General features: G+C 39.0%; 3 protein-coding genes across 25 annotated transcripts in view; 2 read left to right on the top strand and 1 right to left on the bottom strand.

The window, feature by feature from the left end:
- Window positions 1-4,601, top strand: part of ATP2C1 (ATPase secretory pathway Ca2+ transporting 1) — a 166,917-nt gene extending 162,316 nt beyond the window's left edge. For all 14 annotated transcript variants that reach the window (XM_078354231.1, XM_054246855.2, XM_008983843.5 and 11 more), the window contains one exon: window positions 4,061-4,601. In XM_078354231.1, the coding sequence (XP_078210357.1) occupies window positions 4,061-4,156 (96 nt within the window). In that variant the 3' untranslated portion in view covers window positions 4,157-4,601. The remainder of the gene's footprint in view (window positions 1-4,060) is intronic.
- On the bottom strand, window positions 1,871-14,454 carry ASTE1 (asteroid structure-specific endonuclease 1). The gene is made up of 7 exons (XM_008983847.5): window positions 14,136-14,454; window positions 13,121-13,243; window positions 11,649-12,975; window positions 6,373-6,583; window positions 4,856-4,915; window positions 4,053-4,248; window positions 1,871-2,388 (listed from the first exon to the last, which is right to left on the bottom strand). Exons 3-5 carry the CDS (start codon window positions 12,948-12,950, stop codon window positions 4,866-4,868), a joined length of 1,563 nt encoding a protein of 520 aa, XP_008982095.2. The 5' UTR covers window positions 12,951-12,975; window positions 13,121-13,243; window positions 14,136-14,454; the 3' UTR covers window positions 1,871-2,388; window positions 4,053-4,248; window positions 4,856-4,865.
- Window positions 14,455-14,525: 71 nt separating this feature from the next.
- Window positions 14,526-23,185, top strand: part of NEK11 (NIMA related kinase 11) — a 330,810-nt gene continuing 322,150 nt past the window's right edge. For 6 of the 10 annotated variants that reach the window (XR_013528645.1, XM_035278785.3, XM_078354241.1 and 3 more), the window contains exons 1-3: window positions 14,526-14,639; window positions 15,569-15,706; window positions 16,921-17,188. Coding sequence is in view for 7 of the 10 variants with exons in the window: in XM_035278785.3 (XP_035134676.2) it covers window positions 17,019-17,188 (170 nt within the window). In the remaining 3 variants the exon portion in view is untranslated. Of the gene's footprint in view, window positions 14,640-14,722; window positions 14,850-15,568; window positions 15,707-16,920; window positions 17,189-23,185 lie in introns of those variants that run through there. The other 4 variants (XM_008983840.5, XM_078354243.1, XM_035278787.3 and 1 more) reach the window with 3 other exon arrangements.

Genomic DNA, 23,185 nt, shown 5'->3' with positions numbered 1-23,185 from the left:
AGGGTAAAGGGACATTATTAGACTTTGACTCCTTTACTGCAAGGCTTGATAATTTCAATTGAATTGTTCTGAGTGCCATGGTTAGAGGAAGGAACCTGACTTACTACTTCTGCTGGAGGAGGACACTTTTAATGAAAGAAAAACATGATAGATGTAATTCAGTGGTTTTAAGAAGCAGTGTTGATGATAATCCAGGAAATGGGACATTCATATTAATATAATATCTAGATTAGCTTCAAACTCCATGAATCAAGGTAGAGAGGATTTTGATATAACAAAGATATTATTTTTTTGAGACAGAGTCTTGTGTCACCCAGGCTGGAGTACAGTGGTGCGATCTCGACTCACTGCAGCCTGTCTCCCGGGTTCAAGTGATTCTCCTACCTCAGCCTCCTGAGTAGCTGGGACTACAGGTGCCCACTATGATGCCTGGCTAATTATTGTATTTTTGGTAGAGATGGGGTTTCATCATGTTGGCCAAGCTGGTCTTAAACTCCTGACCTCCTATGATCTGCCCACCTCAGCCTCCCAAAGTGCTGGGATTACAGGTGTGAACACCGTGCCCAGTCCTGGTCTTACATTTTTATAGTCCCCACTAGATACATTATTTTCCAGTAACATTTCTTCTCAAAAATAGATGTACTTGACTGTTGTTGATTCTTCTGGGAATAAACTATGTCTTTGGAGACAGTTGTTAGGTTATAAAAATAACCTTACTAAGGAACTCCCATGCAGTCCTCCAAAAATATTAATTTCCTGATTTCAAGAACTGTTATTTAACAAAGTTGTTTTTAGGGTTGAACCCTCTAGGAGCAAATGATGTGTTTCACCTTTTGTAAATGGAGAACCGGTCAACAGTTGGCAGGTGTGTGTTTGACACTGGCTAATGCTGGGCTTACTACTCTAAGAGCATGGTACTTTTCAGAAAGTAAAGAGAATTGTTTATCAGATACTAGGAACCGTACACAGGCCTGCTCAAAATGACAGCTTTAAAGCCACCTTTAGGGCTCTTCCTGATGGAATATACCAGTGGGAGAGTACAGAAGGAAGAACGCAATTTGTATGAATACAAGTAAAATTAAGGTTGAGTATATTTTCGGATCTTGCCCAATGCATTCATTCTACTTGCTTCTTTCTAAGTTCTTATTTGGAACTGGCCGGCACCTTCACAAATCTTTGGGTATTTGTAATTTTAGCAGCCTCTATTTGGCAGTATTTTCCAGAGCAGTACGTTTTAAACTTTTTCACTATAGTCCACAGTAAGGAATATATTTTACATAATCACCTAATATATGATATGTGTATCTGATATTTTCCATTCTAATTTTTTCATTAAAAAATGCTGGGTATGACTCATTAAATAACATCTCATTAATGGGTCAAAACACACAGTATAAAGAGGGCACAGATTCTGGTATTGCTACATATATCTGTGATATTTTCACTTCTCACTATTTCCTCCTCCTCTAGGTCTAGCAGCTCAGGATGCTATTTCTTATTTGGCAGGGACCATTAGTTTCAACTTCTGCTCTAAAACCTGGAGTGTACCTAAAGTGCTCTTCAGTGCTGTTATGGTCCCACTAAGTACTTACTTTTAGTAAGAGACAGTTTTCTGTCTGGAATCCTCACTTCTACCTTTCATTGCCAAGATTTCATACTAAAGTACAAAGAAGAAACTTTTTAAAAATTTTTGAAATGATAGCCAGCTGCTACTTAAAGGAAATAACTCAGTGGGACTTTGACTCTTTCTGAAAATGTAGCTGGCTAAATTGCTTCAATTTAAAGGGCACAGACTATGTTACCATTCACTTACTAAAATGGAACATGAGAAGTATAAACATGCTTTCAAACATATTTAGAAATACAGAAGTTTCTTAAATCAGGTCGTATTTATTAAGAGCACAATACATAATATCTTGGAATTCAGATTATCTATTGTGATGTTTATTCCTGAACAGGTTAGTCCTAAAGAAAAAGTTAATTGTTTCAAGGGAGGTAACAGAAGAATTTTAAGTAAGGATTATATTAAATATACCTAGTTTGATGCAAACTGAGTTTTATTCAACGTTGGAGGCCTCACTGTGTTCCTCTAAGTTTTCAACCATTAACAACCCAAACCGGTTGCTTCCCTCGTACCAACACTTGCTGTGTGCGGTGGTTCTCCCTCTGTTCTTAGAACAGCTGGTATCTGGTTTCTTCTGCCTTTTTTTTTTCGAATTTGATTTACTTTTTGGTAGGAATATTTCAGCGGGGGCATATGACCTTGTGGCATTGAATAGATGTTCATAAAGTTGCTTAGCCTCAGGACACATGCTCAGGAGACTTTCTACAGAGGTCGATGCTAGCAGTTGTTGGCACAGTCCGTGCACCAGGCTTCCATTGTACAGTCTGTTCAAAGGGAGAAAAAGTATGTTGTTAAAGAACTAATTCAGTGCAACAGGGTAACTGTCATTAACATAGCTTCAACAGATGCATCTAAACAATCTGAGCTCTTACTGCTCTGTAATATTATTGAAATTACTTAGGAATAAGCTGTTCTTTGAAGGAAGGAACTTCAGATTCTAATTTACATGATGAATGCTCAGTGGTTTTGCAGCTAGCCCCAGACTGAGCAGGCATCTTTAACACTTTAAAGAAAAGGAATTTAAAAGGACCTTGATAAACCAAACAGTTCCTTAGAATATGAGAAAATTTAATGGCATCATTTGCAAGGTCATTCACTGGGACTAAAAACCTACTTCACAAGAAGATGGGATTAATTGGAATCCACAAGTTTAATATATTATGGACAAAGCTGATAAGGCTGGGACTTTATCAATGATGGTCTAGAACCATTATTTAATCAGTGTAAAAATCTCTGTAAAAAGCTTTGGTTATGCTGAGATTCAAGAACAGTCCTGCTGTTTAAATCATTATGAAGAGAGCTGTTTGTTTGGTTTTGCATTTCCTGTTTTATTTTAAAAGGATTTGTAGTAACTAAAGAGGATCCATTCAAGAATGACCTTAAATTATTAAACAAAAGAAATCAAGAATCCACAGGTCAAAGGCTAATTAGTATTCTTTGGGTTAGCTCAGATATAAGGCCCAGAGATATATTAACAACACTGTTTACTGCCGGAGGCTTTTTATCTTGAAACATATCCCACTGTATTTTGTATGCCTCCATATATCCTCATTCAAAGTACTAAAGGCATTGGGGCTACAACAGTAAATAAAATAGACAAGTCCCTGCCCCGTAGAGTTTATATCTGAGTGGAGACAAAACATTATCTCCTTTTTATCTTAATCTCTTCTGGTACGTCCCAGATGGGCAGTTACCAAGATGTCCAATCCATTGATCCTGTCAACTCTTCTCACTGCTCCACACCCTACTGCTGCCCTCATTTCTTTTTCTCATACCCAGCTTAAACTCCACAGACAAACATTATAATTACTAGTGGCACAAAGGTTCAATTCCCTTACTGTCTTTCTTGCCTGGCAAAGCAAACATCCTATGTTAAGTTCAGTTGGGCATCTACTCATCATCTCACTTAGAATGAAAGCTCCATTAAGGCAAAGATTTTGTTGTCCCTACATGCTAGCACAGGGTGGGCATTTAATAAATATGTAAATGAATGAGTAAGCAATATGACAGGTGGTAAGAAATGATGTTACAAAATACAGTAACAGGACTAGAGTGAAGGAGGGTAGACAGTATGTCTCACTAGGGTGGGTTATCGGAAACAGGCTCTACAATGTGACATTTATTAAAGACCGAGAGGAAAGGAGTGAGTTATATCCTACCAACAATTACCTCCCTCTCCCACATATTAATGTTTTACTTAAAGGAACTGATTTTTAAAAATTTGACTGAATTATGGAAACATTCTTTGGGAATATGGAAATAATTTAATATTTTTCCTGGTTCCAGCTCTTCAACTGTAACAGTGACTCAAAATGAATTACACTAAGATTAGTTTTTTTAAAGTAACTTTGTTGCTTTAAATGTAAGTGAAAGTACTGTATTTACTTTCTGTGCTTCCATCTGAACTAAAGTTTCCCATGGTGCTTACCGAGTTAGGTCTGGCTCTGGCAGAGGAGTGGACAGCAGCTGGTTGAGATACAGCCCCATCTGGAGACAGGACTGCCACTGACAGAAGACGTGAGCTGCGTCTAAGTCCAGTCTTGTGCCCAGCCGTGTCTGCGCCTTCACTCTCTGGAACTCTTCATACAACATCTTAGCACCTTCCTCCTGCAGCTCTTCCTTACCTAAAGAAAGAAAGAACCCAAGGGCAGTGTTTCCAAAAGCACTGTAACAGCTTGTAATTTTCTCCACATATACTACAAATTCCATAAAGAAAAGAAATCAGTTTTAAAAACTAAGATGTTTTTCCTTTCTGGCTTCATAAATGCCTTGCTGTATAAATTGAAATACTGATACTGAACTGTCTTTTTAAGGATGACCTAATTTTATTCAACTCACGAGAATTTACTTTTTCCCTGAAATAAGATCTCTTCCACCTGACATAAACATGTCTGCATCTGAACTGTCTAAATCCTACATCTGTGTCTATGAAAAATACAAATGACTATTAAACTTCATTCTTTTCTCTTTCAACAAAGCTCCCATGTTGTAGTGCATGTGTTAAAGAAACAACCCATGTGTTCAAGGCACATTTTGATCTCTATGTTTTAGGGGATAATTTGGCAAATAATCAGCCTCTTTTCATAGCAGAAGAAAAGGGGCAAGAAGCAACAATCCTAGGAAATAAGGAATGTTGCTTGTGTTTAGCTGTAAGTTTCTACTGGTTTGTTTGGGCAGCGGTGCACAAAGTAACATCTGGACCAATTTGAAAACAATGAAAAGGAGGCCCACCTGTTACCAACTAGCGAGCAGCAAGGCACTGAGCCTGCCCGGGTACGGGGTCCACGTTTCCTAAAAGAAAAGAAACAGACCCTTGACATGCCCCTGCTGTTGGACTCAGGTAAAAACTTAGTAGGCTTGTGCTCTGAGAGCGTTCTTATACTGTATTTATTATTCAATCAGTGGAAATATGCTAAACCTGTGTTCGTAAAGCAGCAGTGGGCCATAACTGATTGGTTTTGTGTTAAGTTGGCTGTGGTGTACCAACAGTCCTTCTGACAACTGCTGTCAAGCTTGAGCCTTAATACTTGGGAAACAGGAGTCCATGCTGTTTTATTCTTTAACTTATTCTTGTAAAATACCAAACTACAGAGTAGCACTATCTAATAAAACTTTATGCAGTGCTGTCTAATACAGTAGGCTAGCCTGTAGCCATAGGTGACTACCTGACACTTGAAGTGTGGCTAGTGTGACTGAGAAGCTGAATTTTTAATTTAAATGGAATTTAACTTGAGCCATGTGTGGCTAGTAGCTACCGTATTAGATAGTATAGTACTATTCTAGAGTATAATTATTATACATGTTTGTACAGTATTATAGCATTTATAATCTTTAAAGAGGATATTTCATTAGAGTATTAAAGTGTCCCAGTGCTTCAGCATTTACTTCATCTGGTATTATATGCAGAGGAACTTGCCTCAGTGTATTTTTCTAGTAGGAAGAGAAATTACGGGCCGGATGTGGAGGCTCACCCCTGTAATCCCAGCACTTTGGGAGGCTGAGGTGGGTGGATCACGAGGTCAGGAGTTCAAGACCAGCCTGACCAAGATGGTAAAACCCCATCTCTACTAAAAATACAAAAATTAGCCAGGTGTGGTGGCAGGCGCCTGTAATCCCAGCTACTCGGGAGGCTGAGGCAGGAGAATCGCTTGAACCCAAGTGGCAGAGGTTGCAATGAGCTGAGATTATACCACTGCACTTCAGCCTGGATGACAGAATGAGACTCTGTCTTGAAAAAAAGAGAGAAATTACTATTCCTGCCATCACTACTTACACACTTATTGAAATTTAGAGAAAAAGGAACAAAAAGGTGTATAAGCAAGAATGTCTGCAGTGGTTGTAGGTATTTAGAAGTTTCACCTCTGGGCAAGTTTCTTGTGATGACATTGCTGCTGTGCTAATAATGGGATAGGGAACATAGAACACAAAATGCAACTGGCAAAATACACTGTCACACTTCATAAGTTAAAGCAGTAGGTGCCACAAAACAGATGGCAGTTGGCAGTATCCCAACACATCTCACTGCTGTACACTTAGATTCAAGCCCTCCAGCACTGAGCCTGGCACATACAATGTTAAAAAAATATTTACCAATGAATGAATGATAAATTGGTGCCTCTACTTCTAAGTTCTGATGTAATTAATGGAAGTAAATAATCCAAGAATGCTTTTTTGTTTGTGTAAACTCTCGAGTAAACAGTTTGCAAGCAACATGCAACAATATACTCCTGGAATTTCCAGGTACCTACCAGGGCTGTTGATTATGGTAATTAAGGGCCCCACTAGCATTCCCAGCAGTAAGGATTGTAGATGATGTAGTTTTGCTTTGCTCTCCGTGTGCTGCAACCAGTAGCAACTGACAGCAATGGGCAACTTCAGTGAAGCAGGGATTGGCCCCAGGATGGCCTGTTTCACCTTCAGAGTTTCTAACAGAAGCATCTGCCGCCTCCTCAAGGAGAGCTGAAAATACACACCAAGCATCCTGCAAGTTACTTTGGGAAATGTCCTTTTCTTTTCCTCCTTAGCATGAAGAGATTTAATACAGATGAAACTTCCGTGTCAGCTGTTAAAACTTATGTTGTGGGAGGAAAGAAAAATCAGCCACACTCAAAACTTAGAACATTACTAAGATGCTTTAAAAACATGGTTGGTTGAATGGGTGTACTGCCTACTTCTACACAACCTTTACTTACATCACTCCATCCTCTTTGTATACACTGCTGAGCTTCTTCAGTGCACGTGTCACCTGGGAAGCTTGTTAAAAATTCAGTCCTCAGGCTCTACTCCATAAATTTTGATTCACTAATCTGAGGGAGAGCCCAGGAATATACATTTTAACTAACAGCCCCAGAAGGGACCTTACACGTCACTCACTCAGGACTATTAAAAGGGCATCTTCTGGGGGACTTTATAATCAAACTTTGAGAGAAAAAAAAAAGTTGTATTTCTAGTGTCTGCACACAGCCAGAAACTGCCTTCTGGAAATACGAGATGGTGGTACATTTCTCAGCATGTAACGTCTAGTTAGTAGAAAGTGTGGCTGACAGCTGAGACTAGAGATGTTAACTTGAAACAAAACATATCATAAATGACAAAATAGTTTTATCACAATGCATAAAAACTTGAGTATGATTACTTCTAAATACTGCTTTTAGTAATATTGTAATAAAAATTTTTAAATTAGAAATATGCAAAGTGCTTTATAGTATAATGAGTCACCCCTACTGGAAGTAGTTTTAACTACTTAAAATAGAAACTGAACTCTCGGAGTCTCGCTGTGTCACCCAGGCTGGAGTGCATTGGTGTGATCTTGGCTAACTGCAACCTCCCCCTCCCAGGTTTAAACGATTCTCCTGCCTCAGCTTCCTGAGTAGCTGAGATTACAGGCATGTGCCACCACACCTGGCTAATTTTTGTATTTTTAGTAGAGCTGGAGTTTCACCATGCTGGTCAGGCTGGTCTCAAACTCCTGACTTCATGATCCACCTGCCTCAGCCTCCCAAAGTGCTGGGATTACAGGTGTGAGACATCGTGCCCAGCCTGGAAACTGAACTCTTAAACTGGGTTTTAAAATGCACTAAGTAGAGCTAAGAAAATACACCAATTCTTTTCTGATATATAATATTTAAATTACTGAATTACAAGAGCCAAGTTACAACTTTTTATAAACAACACAGTCTGGGCTTATGACTTCAGAGATGTTCTGCCCTGCACCAGCCCTATGGCCTTGGTTGAAAGGTTTCCAACCTTTTCTACAGTCTTATCTGTAAAATGGTCATTATAACGACTTGCACAAGATGTTTCATCAAACCCACCAGTCCTCAGTCCCTTCCAAACGGGGAAGTACTCAATTCATAGCCCTTAGAGTTAGTTAGGTTTTATCCCATGTGACAACTCCTTTGCTTCTTCCCCAGAGGGAGCGAAAGCACAAGCCTGCAGAAGTAGCTGCCCAGAGAGGCAGAGATGCCCAGAGAGACTGGTCTTGGCTGCCTCACTCCCTAAGAATGATCCACTTCTGTGTCTCCTTACGATTATCTTCTATTGGTTAACTTGAGTGGTGCTCTGTCCATTGCCATAACCAAAACGAAACCCTATCCTATGAGGTTATTGTGGGAATTAAATGAGAGACTATAAACTTTCTATTAACAGCTGCCTAAAGCAGATAACATATTACAACATGATGTTAAAAACAAAACGGATAGGTAGTATCACAAAGTTTGTATACTTGTACCTGCATTTGTGTTTGGAATCACATTACCTGGTATATTTATAATTTTCATGGGCTAATTAGAACTATTAACATTGAGCTAAATTCAGAATTGATTTGTTTATGCCAGGAGAAAGCTGGGTATAGCACAGCACAGAGAGTGAACTAAAATTTCACCCTATTTTGAATCCAGGTAAATGATGAGAACACTTAAGTCATCTCCACTTAGCAAGGAATATAAGCAGCTTGCTAAACTCATTGATTCAGTTGGATTTCCATATGGGGGAAAAAGTGTCCTGATCCCTATTTCATACCATACGCATACACAAAAAATCAATTCTAAGGTAAGTTATACATCTAAATGCTAAATGTGAATGGCAAAAAAATTTTCATGACCCTGGAGTAGGCAATTTCTTAAGCAGTTCACAAAAGTGGTAACCATAAATAAAAAAAATTTAAATTAGAGTATATTAAGAACGTCTGTTCATCAAAACATACTAAAGAGTGAATAAACGATGGGAGAGATTATTCACAATGTTATTTGACAAAGGACCCGTATATGGTAATAAAAATGAGCAAAAAACTGTACAGAAACTTCACCTAACAGAGTATTCAATGGCCAGTGAACACATGGAAATGGAGAATTGGAAAGAACCCAAATGCTTATAAGCTGTACAATGGAAAGAAAAATGCTCATAAGCGTATAATGGTAATATATCAAAGAAGAATGTTACAGCAACAGGAAATGAATGATCAGCTACTCACAGCAATGTGATTGAATCTCATGTGGAATAAAAGCCAGATGAAAGAATTCATTTCTAAAGTAAAAATTTAGCTAAAACTATTCTATGTTGTTAAACGTCAGGATAGTGATTATAGGGAGTTGCAGAGTGAGTGACTGGAACCAGACACTAGGGTAACCTTCTGGGGTGGTGATCATGATTCATCTGGATGCTCTTTGCATGGATGTATAGACCTTGCCAAAATGTATCAAGCTGTACAATTATTTGTGCACTTTACTATGTTTATACACAAGGAAGCATGAATTACAAAGGAACAAGATGAAACCTTAGGGGTTATGGATACATTCATTATTTTAATTGTAGGATGACTTCACAGATATAGACATGTCAAAACTCATCAAAGTGCACACTTTATGTGCACTTCACTGTACATTACTTATTTTCTCAGTAAAGCCATTAAAAAGTTTTCAATCCTCTCCAACAGCACCATTTATGTTAGAGTTTTAGAAGTGTAACTTCAGCAAAACATTCAGAATGTAGCTAGTTTGAATTTTTTTTGGTGTGGGTAAAATGTTAGTAAATCTCTTGTTTGAGAATTAGACCTATGTTCCACTTTCTAGTTTTGTACCCCTGGAAATGTGCTAAAGGTAGATTGTCAGTTGTGTTACCAAGAAGTATAAAAATGACTTATAAAATTGCATTTAAGCTTAAACTGTATATAAATGAACTATAAAGAGCTGATGGGGACGCCATGTCTTGGGGCTCCCCTGAGTGTAGTGTGCTGTAAGTAGTATGTCCTTTGCAGGGACATAGCTTTGTTTATGGAATTATTATAAGAAAGACTTGGTCCTACAGAGAAGGAGGTTTTTAAGCCAGTGAAACCATTTTTTTCTCCTTTAACTGATAAATAATTCATATGTCATAAAAGTCATCCTTTTAAAGTATAAATTTAGTGGGTTTAGTGCATATATATATTTTTAGAGACAGGGTCTTGCTCCACAGACAGCACAATCATAGCTCATATCCAGTCCTGACCTCCTGGGCTCAAGCAATCCTCCCACCTCAGCCTCTTGAGTAACTGGGACTATGGGCCTGCACCACCATGCCTTGCTAATTTTTTTTTTTTTTTTGTAGAAACAGAGTCTTGTGTTGCCCAGGATGGTCTTGAACTACTAGCCTCAAGTGATCCTCCCACCTTGGCCTCCCAAAGTGCTGGGCTTACAGGCATGAGCCACCATGCCTTGGTTTAGTGTATTTATAAGCTTGTGCAGCCATCACTAATTCCAAAACATTTTCTTCACCATCCCTGCAAAGAAACCCTGGGGGTTTAACAGTTACTCCTCAATGCCAAGAAGGCTCTTGCACTCATTCACTAAGAAGTTCATCTCCTGCCTGAGATGTGACTGTTGGGGAGGCTAAGAGGCTAGTTCCTGGTCAACCGTATAGGCCAGGGATTCATACTACTGACATTTTGGGCTAGAGATTCTTTGCTATAGGGCACTTTCCTGTGTACTGTAAGACCTACAGATTGTAAAATTTAGCAGCATCTTTGGCCTCTTCCCACTAGATACCAAGAGCAACCACTACCCCTCCTACTCTCTAGGTAGTGACAACAAAAATGTCTCCAGGCATTGCCAAATGTCCTCTGGGGGACAGAATCACCAGTGGTGGTAAACCTTTGGCATAGACTGATAACAGTGCTGGGAGAGCTCTGCCAGGAAAGGAAAGCCTGACCTAAACCTGCTGGGAAGCTGTGGTTGCTGTCCTACATCCTTGAGTAGACTGGTGCCACGTGTGGTCTGTGAGTCTTATAAGACTGAATATTTCAATGGATCTAAGGAAACCCCCTAATGGGCACTGTAATTTTTTTTAAAAGTTATCTGTATTTAATTTGTAAATCTAGTTCTTTTATCAGCATAGTTTTATATCTATTTGTAATTTTAAATATACTTATGTAATATAAAAAGACAACACTGGGATCCATGAGAATTTCTTTCTCCTTGAAAAGGTGACTGGTCTGAGTGTTACTTAGGTTTAAGCAACACTGAGTTAGGCTAAGCGTCATGTTTTCAGTATCAAACTAAGCAAATAACCATAATGACACAAAAACCTATTTTTAAAAAGGTCTTCATTAATAAAAGTTAAAAAATTAGACCTTAGTATCAGTACTAACCTTATTTGAAATCTGATACAGTCTGAGATGTTATGCCTATGACTAGTGTCTATACACACTTTTTTTTTTGCAGTTCAGAATTTCCTATTTTTTCCAGCCATGTAACTCCATTCTACTGATAGCTAGTAATAATATAGTAGTAATAACTGTGAAGATAACACAGACTACTGTAGTACAGTGGAAATGGTAGATTTAGAGCTGAAAGAGCTGGGTTTGAGTCCTAGCACTGACACTCTCTGGCTAAGAGATTACCTAGTTCACTCAAGTTCTTGATTTCTTAGCTATGAAATGACAGCAAGATAGCCCTGAACCTCATCAGTTTGTTACAGTAAGAGAGATAATATACAAGACAGCACTTGTGAAATGCTTTACAAAATTTTCGTTAGTATTACAAATACCTACCTCAGTCAATTTGCTTAAGTCAGAATGATCTTTGGGCAGTTCTACTGCATCAACAATTGAGGTTTTGATATTTTTATTAATCCTTTCCACTTCACTGAAAGCTAGAGGCCGAGAAGGCAACACATTCCCAGATGTCTTTTCCAGATGTGGTGAAGCATTTAAAAGAAGCCCATAGATGATTTGCCTGATGGGCCGCGATAATCTGTGGGCATTTGGTTGCTGCATGTTTTCCACCTGTGTGTGAAGAATGGTCCGTTTTAAGACCAAAGCATCACTGATGAAAGGCGATAGCTGGCCTCTGGCTAAAGCCACTAGTACCCATTCTGGTAAACCAAGATTCAAGGCATCTGGACAGACATAAGTACCATACTGGAAGAAGTCCTGCAGCTTCACCTGGGACTGCTGGTATTCTTCCATGGAACAGCAGAGAAGTTCCTTAACATTTTCTCGATCCTTTTTTGGGAGGTATTTCAGAACATTATCTAGTGCTTCGGTAGGGTTGGCAAAATGAGACAACCAATTCAGAAGTCCCAGGACTCGGTGGTGTCTCCTCCCTTTAGAACTGGTAGCTCCAAGAGGAAGATGTGCTTTACTTAAGAATGTCTCCACGATAGGTAGATTAATATGGTCATTTCCACATAGCACCGCAAAGAGAGGTAAAAGAGCTTTATTCATATTGCTGAAGTGATGGCAGAATGCATCAAGGGAAAAGCATTTGGCAGGGATATAGTTTCGTGTGCCCTTAACAGTGTTCATATTTCTCCACTGAAAGCTGTTCAATGGGCAAAACCCAGTTTTCAAGTCAAAAATGCAGAAGTCACTATCTGATGATAACACAGGGCAATTCCAATGGTTAGCAAGTGTCATGATGTCCCGATCTGCTTCTGAAAAGCACTGGACAAAAGGTACCTGCAGCTTGATCAAAACCTGTATGAATACTTCCCGGATGAGTAAAGGACACACATACCCACTCCCACCAACAGAAAGGGAATGAGCCATCTGGATCTTCTCTCTAGCTCTGTCCTTTATAGTTGCAAGCTTTTTATCTGAAATGTCACATCCTCCATCTAATATAACATATGGGCATATATTACAAGCAAACAGTGATTCAAAGAATTTTTGTACAACATCTGCAAAGGAATCATAGTCCCCTCCACACCGGAGCTCCAAGTTCGAAGTGAAGCAAAGACGGTGGAAAAGAGCATAGCCATCAATGACAATTTTTGTGTCCCGCAACTTCAAACCAGTGAAGAACTCATTACTATGATCTTCCACAAAACTCATTAGTCCTCGGATACCCATGATGACAGTCTAAAGAATTAATCGCCTGTTTAAAACAATAGAAAGCATTTTCAGTTGATGCTGGTTAAGGGGCACCAAGTCATTGCTTCCAGCACTATTAAATCAACAGCAAATGTTAAGAAGTGCTCTTCAGATATAGAAGATAGATGTCAATATCCATGAATTCTTACCTAGATCCTCAAGCAATGTTAGTTGTGTGCCTTTTCATTCTCCTTTGCTTTCTGTTACAAGGTACAAACTCAATGGTTTCATGGGTTGTGATCTTTGGATGGTGACAGAGGCTGCTGCTAATTCTAAAGAAAAATCAGTTAAAGTCCATTACTGACACAGCAATATAGAAGTTCTGTGGACTGTGATTCTGAAGTAGACAATAGTCAACATCTTTGTGGGGTCAAAGTAAAAAGTCCTAAGCTATAAAAACAGTAGGATTATTCACTTCAAAATTACAACACATTTGGACGTCAGTAACGTAAGATGTGTAAGACCTATCATAGGGATCACGTTTTTCTTTTTTATTGACAATCACGGACCTTCTTTCAGGCTTTGGGCTTGTGGGCCCTTCTTAACTGGCATAGTTTTTTGGTATAAGGAAAACTGCTTTGTGCCTCTAGGAAGCCCTCTATCTAGTTACACCTGTAACCACGGCTCTTTTCATCATCTTATTTTGCATATCTGGCCCAGTTACTCTTCCTTCTCTGGCTGACTTAACTCACAGGATCAGTATTGATAGTTTTCCTTTTGGTGCCTCGAGCTTCAATACGGTGCGGCACGGTACTGTTACTATTACTTAAAAACATGACATTGTGTCAGTCATGGACTTTTGCAATAATTTTGATTGTTAGAGATAGTACATTAAAATGTATCTTGATTATTGAATTTTATTGGCATCCATTTACGTTTTACGATTACCTCACCCTAGTCACAGCCCTGTCAATGTCTCAGAACCTTATCCTGTATAGTACTCATTTTTTTTTTTGCAAGGCAGTCTTGTAAAGCGTTCATACGCAGACACCCTGTCAACGTGTTCTATGCAAATTACAGGGCCTTGCACACAGTTCAACAAATGCTAGCTGCATAGGGGAAAGGCGGGCAAAAGGTTTGACCTAAGTCTTCAAACACAGGCCTTCATACACCGTGCCACCTCGGCCCTCACAACCCGCCGCCCGGACCTGCAGTAGAGCCCACCTGTGCTGTCCTCCCATAGAAGTAACTCCTCCATCCGAAGCCCGCTGGAGTCCAGCGAGGACTCGTTGTTGCATGTGAAAGTCCAAGCGCAAGAGCGGGAATCGGAAGTGTCTTAGTGTGACGTGTTGGGAAGTACAGTTCCATGAAGCCGGTGGCTCCAGACTGCGCCAAGGAGCAGGTGCTGTTGGGCCCGGAGGCGCTAAGTAGCTAAAGAAGGCTGGGACATACGTTCCGAAATGGCTGCTGTCAGACTAGAAAAGCTTGGCCCGCCGGTACTTCTCTCCTTTCTCCGACTCACTTTCTCCACTTCCGCATTGGTGCCGCCTCACCCCAACTTCCCAGTATGCTCCGCGCCGTCTCCCTGGCGACGGTGCCAAACAGCTGTAGCTTGCGTTGTCTGGCGCTCGGTGGGTGCGGTTGACCCTAGTTTGAGGCCTGCCGGATTACCGGCAAGGCTTGGGCTGGCCCAGGGCGCCGCCGCTCCTGTGACCACAACAGGGAAAGGTAAAGAGAACTGTACTCTTCGGGGCTCGTCAGGCTCCCCTGCAAGGGGGAAGGTAATGGTTTCAGCCTTCCCAGGCTGGGTTCCGAATCTCTAGGACTCCATAGCTGCGATCTCCTCCCTGTCCTGGACACCTTATCTCCGGATCTTCCAGTCTCAGTGCCCCACAGTAAACGTTAATGCGCTTTGCGAAAATGCAAATGTTTAAAAAGGTGAAGAAGCAAGGAATTGTTCGTTTTACCTTAAGATTAAGGTTTATCTTTAAAGTTAGATTTCTACTTGAGCAGAACCTGGTGACAAATTGTCTTTCTCTTATTACTTGGGAAGATAACTACTGGTTTTCATCTTGTGATGACTACTCCCCCTTTGGTTGTCTTTTGCGCCCAACCAGATCTGTTTCACCGAGAAGGGGTAGTTTGCATAAGGTGGTAACTTTCTCCAAGTTCCCATCTAGCTTTCTTAACCAACATTTTTTTCCCTCCTTTGGACGTCAGTTGATCTGCTGAACACTTATTTGCCCAAACAAGGTTTATTAAACACCTAGTATATGCCAGGCATTATGCCAGGCATTGGGGATTCAGAGATAAAGAAGATGTGTTCTCAGTGCCCAAGTTCATTCACAAACCTCGAGGGGGATGGTATTGTCAGTGAACAGATAGTTCTAGAATCTAGACAGTGCGACACATTCTTGGGTAGGTCTGTAGTTGCACAGAGGAGACTAATGGATGGATGGCCTAAAAGTGGACTGGGATGGGGGACAGGGCTGAGTCTGTGAGGTTGGGCCGAGGGAACCTAGTTGCAGAGTATTCTGCAGCCTGAGCCAGACTGCTTAAGCACTGCTGGGTTTAGACTGTCCTTTACAAATAGGAGCCGCCAGAAGTGAACCTCTTATAACTATTCTGTCTGTCCCTAATTCTGTCTTTCCCTAAAGGAAACCTTAATCTCATCTTTAAAATGAGAATTACTGAGTGACCCAAAGGACCTTTTACAGTTGGAAAGACTTATTTGAACAGCTTAGTATGGCCAGATGGCATCAGTTTTATAACACTGAAGGGGAAACAAACAAAAGGTACATTTAGAGGCCTGTTCTTTGGTTGTTTTTTCAACAGATTTTACTAACATCTTTTTGGAAGGGGGAAAAAAAAGCTGGTAACTAATCTCACTGGTATCAGTTACAACTTAACTGATTAATACATTTTTAAGAAGGAAAATGTTGTAAATGAGCATTTACCAATATTTTGAGAGTTTGTGGTTAATTGCTCTCATAGTTTTTGTGGTTAACTGACACTACCATGTAAAGCCCATTGGCCATCCTTAAAAACAATAGGTTTTTGTCTCCTAGCTTTGGAACTGTTGAATATGAAAACCTAACTCCAACGTGTAGACAATTTTCAATTTAAAATTGTATTTCTATGTAGATTTTTTACAAAGCACACTTTTCATGATAACTAACAACCATTTAACATTCTGATGAAATAAAAGTGACTTTACTTTGTACCTACTCATATGAAACAGTCCTGCCTCTCATAACTGCCCATCTCATAGCTTCCTGAGGACTTACAGATTATCTGTAACATTTATATTCCACTGGCATTAAATGCAATTTTAGGTTTCAATTGAATCTGTAACTCATCCTGTTTTAAATCCAGAGAGATTGTACACAATGTGTACAATAGCAAAGTCAGAAACTAGGTTAGAATTTGCTAAGCATGGGAAAAAATTCCCTCTGAATCATTCTCCCTCTTTGCAACTATTCTAATAAATGCAAAAACTGTGCTTAACATCTACAGAAAAAAAAAAAATCTAAAGGAAATAGCATCTGATAATTCCTGGTTTAATCCTAACTCTTTGTAAACCAAAGTAACCATAAGGTGGGAAGAGGGCATTGCAAAAAGGTTGATGCAGATATAGATTTAAGGAAGTGATAATGTTCTTTTATTTTTATTCTTTTATAAGTAGGTGGGGAGTATAAATCTTAAATAAATGAAGAGATTACTGATTGTAAAACAGATATACATCCCAGAAATTTGTAGAAAGGTGGCTGTAATTCGGTTCTGCCAAATTTCAATGTACAAAGGGAGGCTCTTCCTGTGAAAGACTGCCTTCTACTAGAATTTGTGGTATCTCTACCTTTAAACATTTTTCTTTCGAGTCATTAACCAATATGGTGTCATTCAGTCCGTCTGCCGATCAAGGTGCAGATATCACTGTTGAAACTTACACTTTGTCTTAGGAATCATCTAGCATCCTTTAGATCTGATCTTTGAACATTTCATCTTTAAGGCATTGACCAACACTGTTTGGATGAATCTGACCATTTCTTAGGAGAGTTGAATGTTGTTTCTATAAATGAATGAACCAGTTCTCTGTTGTTCGGAGCAATGCTGAAATTCCAAGAGGCAGCTAAGTGTGTGAGTGGATCAACAGCCATTTCCACTTATCCAAACACCTTGATTGCAAGAAGATATGTGCTTCAACAGAAACTTGGCAGTGGAAGTTTTGGAACTGTCTATCTGGTTTCAGACAAGAAAGCCAAACAAGGAGAGGAATTGTAAGTAAAAATTCTTCTTATGAATCTTGAGTAGGTTGCTTTCTGTTTGCAGGTCTTAGCTGATTAAGAACATAAAGCAGGCCAGGCGTGGTGGCTCATGCCTGTAATCCCAGCACTTTGGGAGGCCAAGGTGGGCGGATCACTTGAGATCAGGAGTTCAAGACCAGCCTGGCCAACATGGCGAAACCTTGTCTCTACTAAAAATACAAAAATTAGCCAGGCAGGGTGGTGCATGCCTGTAATCTCAGCTATTGGGGAGGCTGAGGCACAAGAATTGCTTAAACCCTGGAGGTGGAGGTTGCAGTGAGCTGAAATCCACTGTGCTGCAGCCTGGATGACAGAGCAAGACTCTGTTTTTTTTTGTTTTGTTTTTTTTTTTTTTTAAAAAAGAACACGGAGCAGTGTCCACTTTGCTCTTTATATTACAGCAAGTATTTTGTAAAGATAGGAATGCTCCCTGATTAATCTTTCATACTAGGTTTAAAGACATTTTAGCAGGTGAATAAAGTATCCAAATGCCTTAGAGAAGGGAAATGGGATATATTATGTGAAAATAAGATGTTTGGTCATGCCATAGCCTCAATAACAGTATTGCTTCCACTTAACTTGATTGGAACTTCTTGGGTGAGAAAATAAGAATTGTTCATAATGACTATTTTTAGAAATGTTACAAAATGCAAATAAATAGTTATTCACATTTGAGATGAATAGGATATACCAAAGGAAGTACAGCATTAATTTTCTTTAGGCTTCCCATGGGAGAGGTTTTCAAATTCCGTTTAATCTGAGAAAGCCCTCAGGTTAAATACTTAAACCAAGTGGGCACTCCCATTGAAAATTAGCTTATATTGATGACCCCCTCATCACCCCTCTCTTTTGATTATGATCAGATCCTATACACTTTCATACTAGAGAACAACTCTTAATAGACAGTACCTCCCTTACAGATAAACCTGAATTTTTGGCATAAAGTTTTTTTTAAATTTGCTGCAGTGGAAAGAAAGTTGGAATTGAAGTTAGGATAAGAAACCTGCATATCAGAAATATGGGAGGAACAGAAAGCAGAAGGAAGAATGATCCAAGATATCAGCCCTTAACCCCAGAGGACCACATTTCCATCCCATAATATATTGTTTTCTTCAGAGGTTTTAAGGTTACTCTAACTTCTTCCAGCTTTTTTCCATTGGATATTTAAGAGTGGATTTAAAATCAGTGTGATAACACTTTTCTACATCTTCATATGTCCTAGGAATTGTAAAGTTAAATGTTAGTGATGTTACTACTTTGTTTTAAAAAATCAACCTTTTAAATGGCCTCTGTCCAGAATTTTTAAAAGTTGCAATTACCTAGAATTTCTAGTTTTTAGTCAATTTCTACATGAGGAATGATAAAAGAGCTGGCATTTTTCTGATGTCCTTAGAACTAACTGAAAAGGATTTTTTCCCTATCATCCTAGAGGTGCTCTTCTAGCCATTTAGAATAGGATGATAAATTTCTGACAATTACTAGAGAGCCTTTATGGAATCATTGAGAGTGAGACCTAAACCAGCCCAATACTTCTAAAAACTACACTGTCGGATCATACCCAATTTTGGTTTCTTCAACTAATGAGGAATATGAAAAATTTTAAGATGATTCACAGAAGAACTAAAAAGTTGATTAAAAGGATGTTAAATAAAATGTATGAAAATCAGACTTGAGATAATGAGTGAGTGGAGACTGTGTTTGTAGTCAGTAGGGAGGAGAGAGAGAGAGAGAGAGAGAGAGAGAAAGAGAATGAGAGATAAACAGTGGTGCTGGGGCTGGTTGGTCAGTTAGTGATTTGTTAGTGATCCTTCTTGTACCTGAACTAATCTTAAAACACGTGACTGGAGCTGAAGATGGCAGACAGAGTCTATGTTTGTGGAATGAATCCAATGGTGAGGATAACGGACAAAAATCATTTGGCACCAGAAGGTCTAGTCCAGAATCTCTGGGAAAAGAATCATTTGTCATTAGAATCTAAAACTTATTGCATACTGGCCACATTTGGCTTTCAGATGTGTTTTGTTCAACCTGGGTAATGTTTCTTTAGTAGTTAGTTTTGTTATTTATTTATTTATTTATTGAGATGGAGCCCGTCGTCCAGGCTGGAGTGCAGTGGCATGATCTCGGCTCACTGCAACCTCCACCTCCCAGGTTCAAGTGATTCTCCCACCTCAGCCTCCCGAGTAGCTGACATTACAGGTGTGTACTACCACATCTGGCTAATTTTTGTATTTTTAGTAGAGACAGGGTTTCACCATGTTGGCCAGGCTGATCTTGAACTCCTCACCTCAGGTGAGCCTCCTGCCTCAGCCTCCCACAGTGCTGGAATTACAGGCATGAGACACTGCACCCAGCCAGGAGTCAGTATTTTAAAATGAGGAGCTCATACAAATCAGGCATTTCCTCTTCTCTAGAAAAAAAAAAAAGATTGGGTAGTGTTTGCTAACATGAGTGCCTATGTAGCCACATGGGCTGCTAAAGCTAAGTAGCAGCTACTCCTTTAGACAAATTCTATGTCTCCAGTTAGCCACATTCCTCCCTCTCCTCACTGTCTCTTGCATACATCTGCATCACCTCTCCACTACCTACTGACCTTCGTAGACATTTGCTTTTGGAATCATTTGCTAAAATCCGAAAGAGTACAAATGTGACTACTCACAGAATGGTGTCATTGTTAAAATCCCAGCTTTGGATGTAAACAAGTCAAGGAGTAAAGCCAGGCCTGTTCTTCATGTGACGTCTAGATTTTGCACATTCTAATCTGAGCTTTGGTTTTCTCATCTTTAAAATGGGTATAATACCTCATAGGATTGTAATAAGAATATGATATCTGCCTATTCATGTAAGATTTAGACATCACATTGCCTTGCTCCTAATTATCCCTCAAAAACAGCACAGATTCACCTTAATCATAAATAATGTAAGTTAAAGGCATAATCAAAGGAAGCCTAACAAAACTTTGGCTAATTACCACCCAATTACTGCAACTGGACACTTCTAATAAATGGAAGGGTTTTTTTTTTTGGCATTATTTTTAAGTGAGAAAAATCTCCCAAATAAAGCAATCTGAAACCAGGCATGCAATTTTGAAAATGTATTTAAGGATATTTCTTGAGATTGTAACAATTCTGTGGTCATCTTTTATATCTCTATGGCTGTTCAAAATAAATTGGTTCTCAGAATGTGAACCTTTTAGCTGAGATATCAACTCATCAGTGATTGTTACGTTTAATACATGTATGGAGGCAGGAAACTAAACTTGTTTTTTTTTTTAGTGTTGATACTTGAACCTTTAGTTTGTGAGCAAAGCTTGTTACTAGCACTAATCCTTGTCCAAGCAATTTGACTAGATAAGGTTTTAAATTCTGCTTTCCATACTAGACAACAAACATAGGGAACTGGCTAATGTTAGAGGGGGATAGAAGATGAATGCTTTATAGAGATTTCTATAAAGGTCTAAATGCTGTTCCCTTAACACATCAGAATACATCTGACTTCCCTTTTTGTTTTGCAGATACACCCCTAACTTTTTGAGCTCATAAGGAAGATATTAAACTATCCCTTGGTATCAGTGTTAAAGTAATGACTAGGGTAGACCATAAAGTCTGTAGGACTTATGGCTAGTTCCTATGAAATACAGATTCATTATATACATTTCTAGATTTAATCAAAGAGGTTGACAAAATGGAACAGCTGTATGTACATAGTACTTAGCAACTTTTCCATCAAAGTATTGCAATTTACCATTTTGCCACTTGGGGGCATTACTCTACCATTGACATTGTGCATATTTGGTGACCTTTAATTACAATGTAAATGCCATATTCCTTTACATTTTTTATTGACTTTCTGAATTAGCTATGAGATTAAAATAAAAGCTACAGACATTACACTTGCTTGATGCATGTTTGGAAGTTTTCTTTTTGGAATAAATATCTGGCATCCCTTTTTTCATTATCACAGTAGAATAAAATTAGACTTAAAATGCAGAGTGAATGAGATAGAGGTGTTTCCTTTATTAGGCATCACAAAATTCATAAAACAAGATTTGAGAATATTTTCTTTAATAATTATAGACACTCTGCTCTAATTATGTTGTCATAGTCCTGAGAAGATTGTGCTAGTTCTTATTCATGTTATTTTATAGTGTTGTTAAGTTGTCAAAGTAGCTTTTTAAAAAAATCAAACCCAAAAGATTTCATCAGCCAAGAAATGACTTTGGCACATTTTCATAGCGCATGTAATTTAATAGAAAATAGATGTTAAGGAAATAGGTTTACCGTAAAATACATGATTAAACTTGTAATTAATCATGGCCACAGCCTCAATGAATTTCAACATTCATCTTATCAGCATAAAATGTTGGTTATAATGATTTTTAAAAATTTATCACATTTAAGATACAGTGATCTTACTATGCAGAGTTGATTTTCTGCTATAGTCTGTTTTAGTCTGTCAACTATTAAGTATTTAATACAATTTGAATATTAAACCTTCGCTTTGGCTCAGCACGAGAGAGGAAACAGCAGAAGAGAGGGCCTGGCCCTCAGGTGCTTCAGTCTGGAAGACTAAATCAATACACATAAAGCAACTAGTATACAGTACAAGACAATGCTTGAATATCCGTGTGGCTGGTTGCACTCAGAGATGCTGGAGTGGCCACTGCCTGACTCCCTTTCCAGCTCAGTATGGTAATTACCTTACTTTGTTTCTGTGTACTATCTAATTTATTTGTATTTTCCCCTTGGTCTTATCCATGTAAATATCCAAACATTTTTCCCCTTAACTGTGATCCTACACCTTGGTCTTTGCCTAAATATGGGGAAAATGGTAAACATGGAAATGCTTTATCTCTGCAGAAGGCATTGTTTTCCCCATCCATCTATGTCTGCCTGAGATGAGGATCAGGAGTTAAATAGGAAAAGGCCTGTAAGTCCTTAAAGAAATGGCCTTCAGGTCCAGGCTCTTGCCTCCTCAGAGAACTATTGGGTTTATATTAGAGTAGGTTTTTTAAAGTCCTAGCAAGCTGATTTCCCACCCAGCTGTGGAAACAAAATGGAGGATAGGGGGCCAAGAGTTGATGCTAGAATGAGTCATACTGACAACAGAGGGGAGTGGTCTTAGACCATAAGAGTAAGGGAGGTAGAAAGTAAGAAAAGGATAATTAAAAAAAACCCCAAAGCCCAAACAATCTGGGTCCATTGTTGTGAAGCTCTCCATACTCCAGTTTCTACTTATAGAAATCTTCGATTGTAAAGCTCTCCATATCCCAGTTTCTACTCATAGAAATCTCAGACATACAGCCCTCTTCCAAAGTACTGTATTGAGATAGCATCACTGACTGGCATGGTGTCAAAAGGGCTCATGGTCTTTAAAGGACTACACCATAGTTGAGTCACCACACTGGGATCCAGGCCTTAGCTTTTCATACCAATATACCCAGAGACGATCAGTCTTGGAGAGGAGTTTATGCTAACTAAATCCAAACAAGGTAGATCTATAAACCATGATGCCACTTCTTAATCCGGTTCCTAGGATGAACAGTACCTCCGCCTTTTTTGTACCCTCCCACCATTTGCTGGTAGTTCTGGAGAAGCTGAGTATCTAATCAGAGGTGAAAATATAAACAAAATAAGCCAGTGGAATAATTGGACAATTACTTGCTTAAACCAAGTAAAGAGTCTCTTCTAAGAACTTGACAAAATGGAACAACCGTATATAGATTCTAAGTGGCTATGATTGTGGAAGCCCGAGGCCTGGTGGTAACCTACCAAATAGCTCTGGGTGCACACCCATGCAATTATTCCTAGGGTACTTCCTTTCCCGATATTGAAAGTAATGTGTATACATTTTACAAAAAGTTCAAGTATGCATAAAGAAGCAGTAAGATAATCTATACTCCTGCGAACCAACTTGTGGTCTTTTGCATTGTATACATTGACAAATATTCAGTCTTTAAGGAAACATGGC

This window comes from Callithrix jacchus, chromosome 17 (assembly GCF_049354715.1).
Source record: "Callithrix jacchus isolate 240 chromosome 17, calJac240_pri, whole genome shotgun sequence".
Taxonomy (NCBI): domain Eukaryota; kingdom Metazoa; phylum Chordata; class Mammalia; order Primates; family Cebidae; genus Callithrix; species Callithrix jacchus.
Note: the sequence above shows the minus strand (reverse complement) of the source record. Positions and strands in the feature narration are given on the sequence as shown.

Coding starts and splice junctions, on each gene's coding strand:
- ASTE1 (XM_008983847.5), bottom strand. CDS start 12,950: ATGGGTATCCGAGGACTAATGAGTTTTGTGGAAGATCATAGTAATGAG. Junction 6,584..11,648: donor ACTTAAGCAAATTGACTGAG/GTAGGTATTTGT, acceptor GTGTATTTTCAG/CTCTCCTTGAGGAGGCGGCA. Junction 4,916..6,372: donor TACCATAATCAACAGCCCTG/GTAGGTACCTGG, acceptor CTTTTCTTTTAG/GAAACGTGGACCCCGTACCC.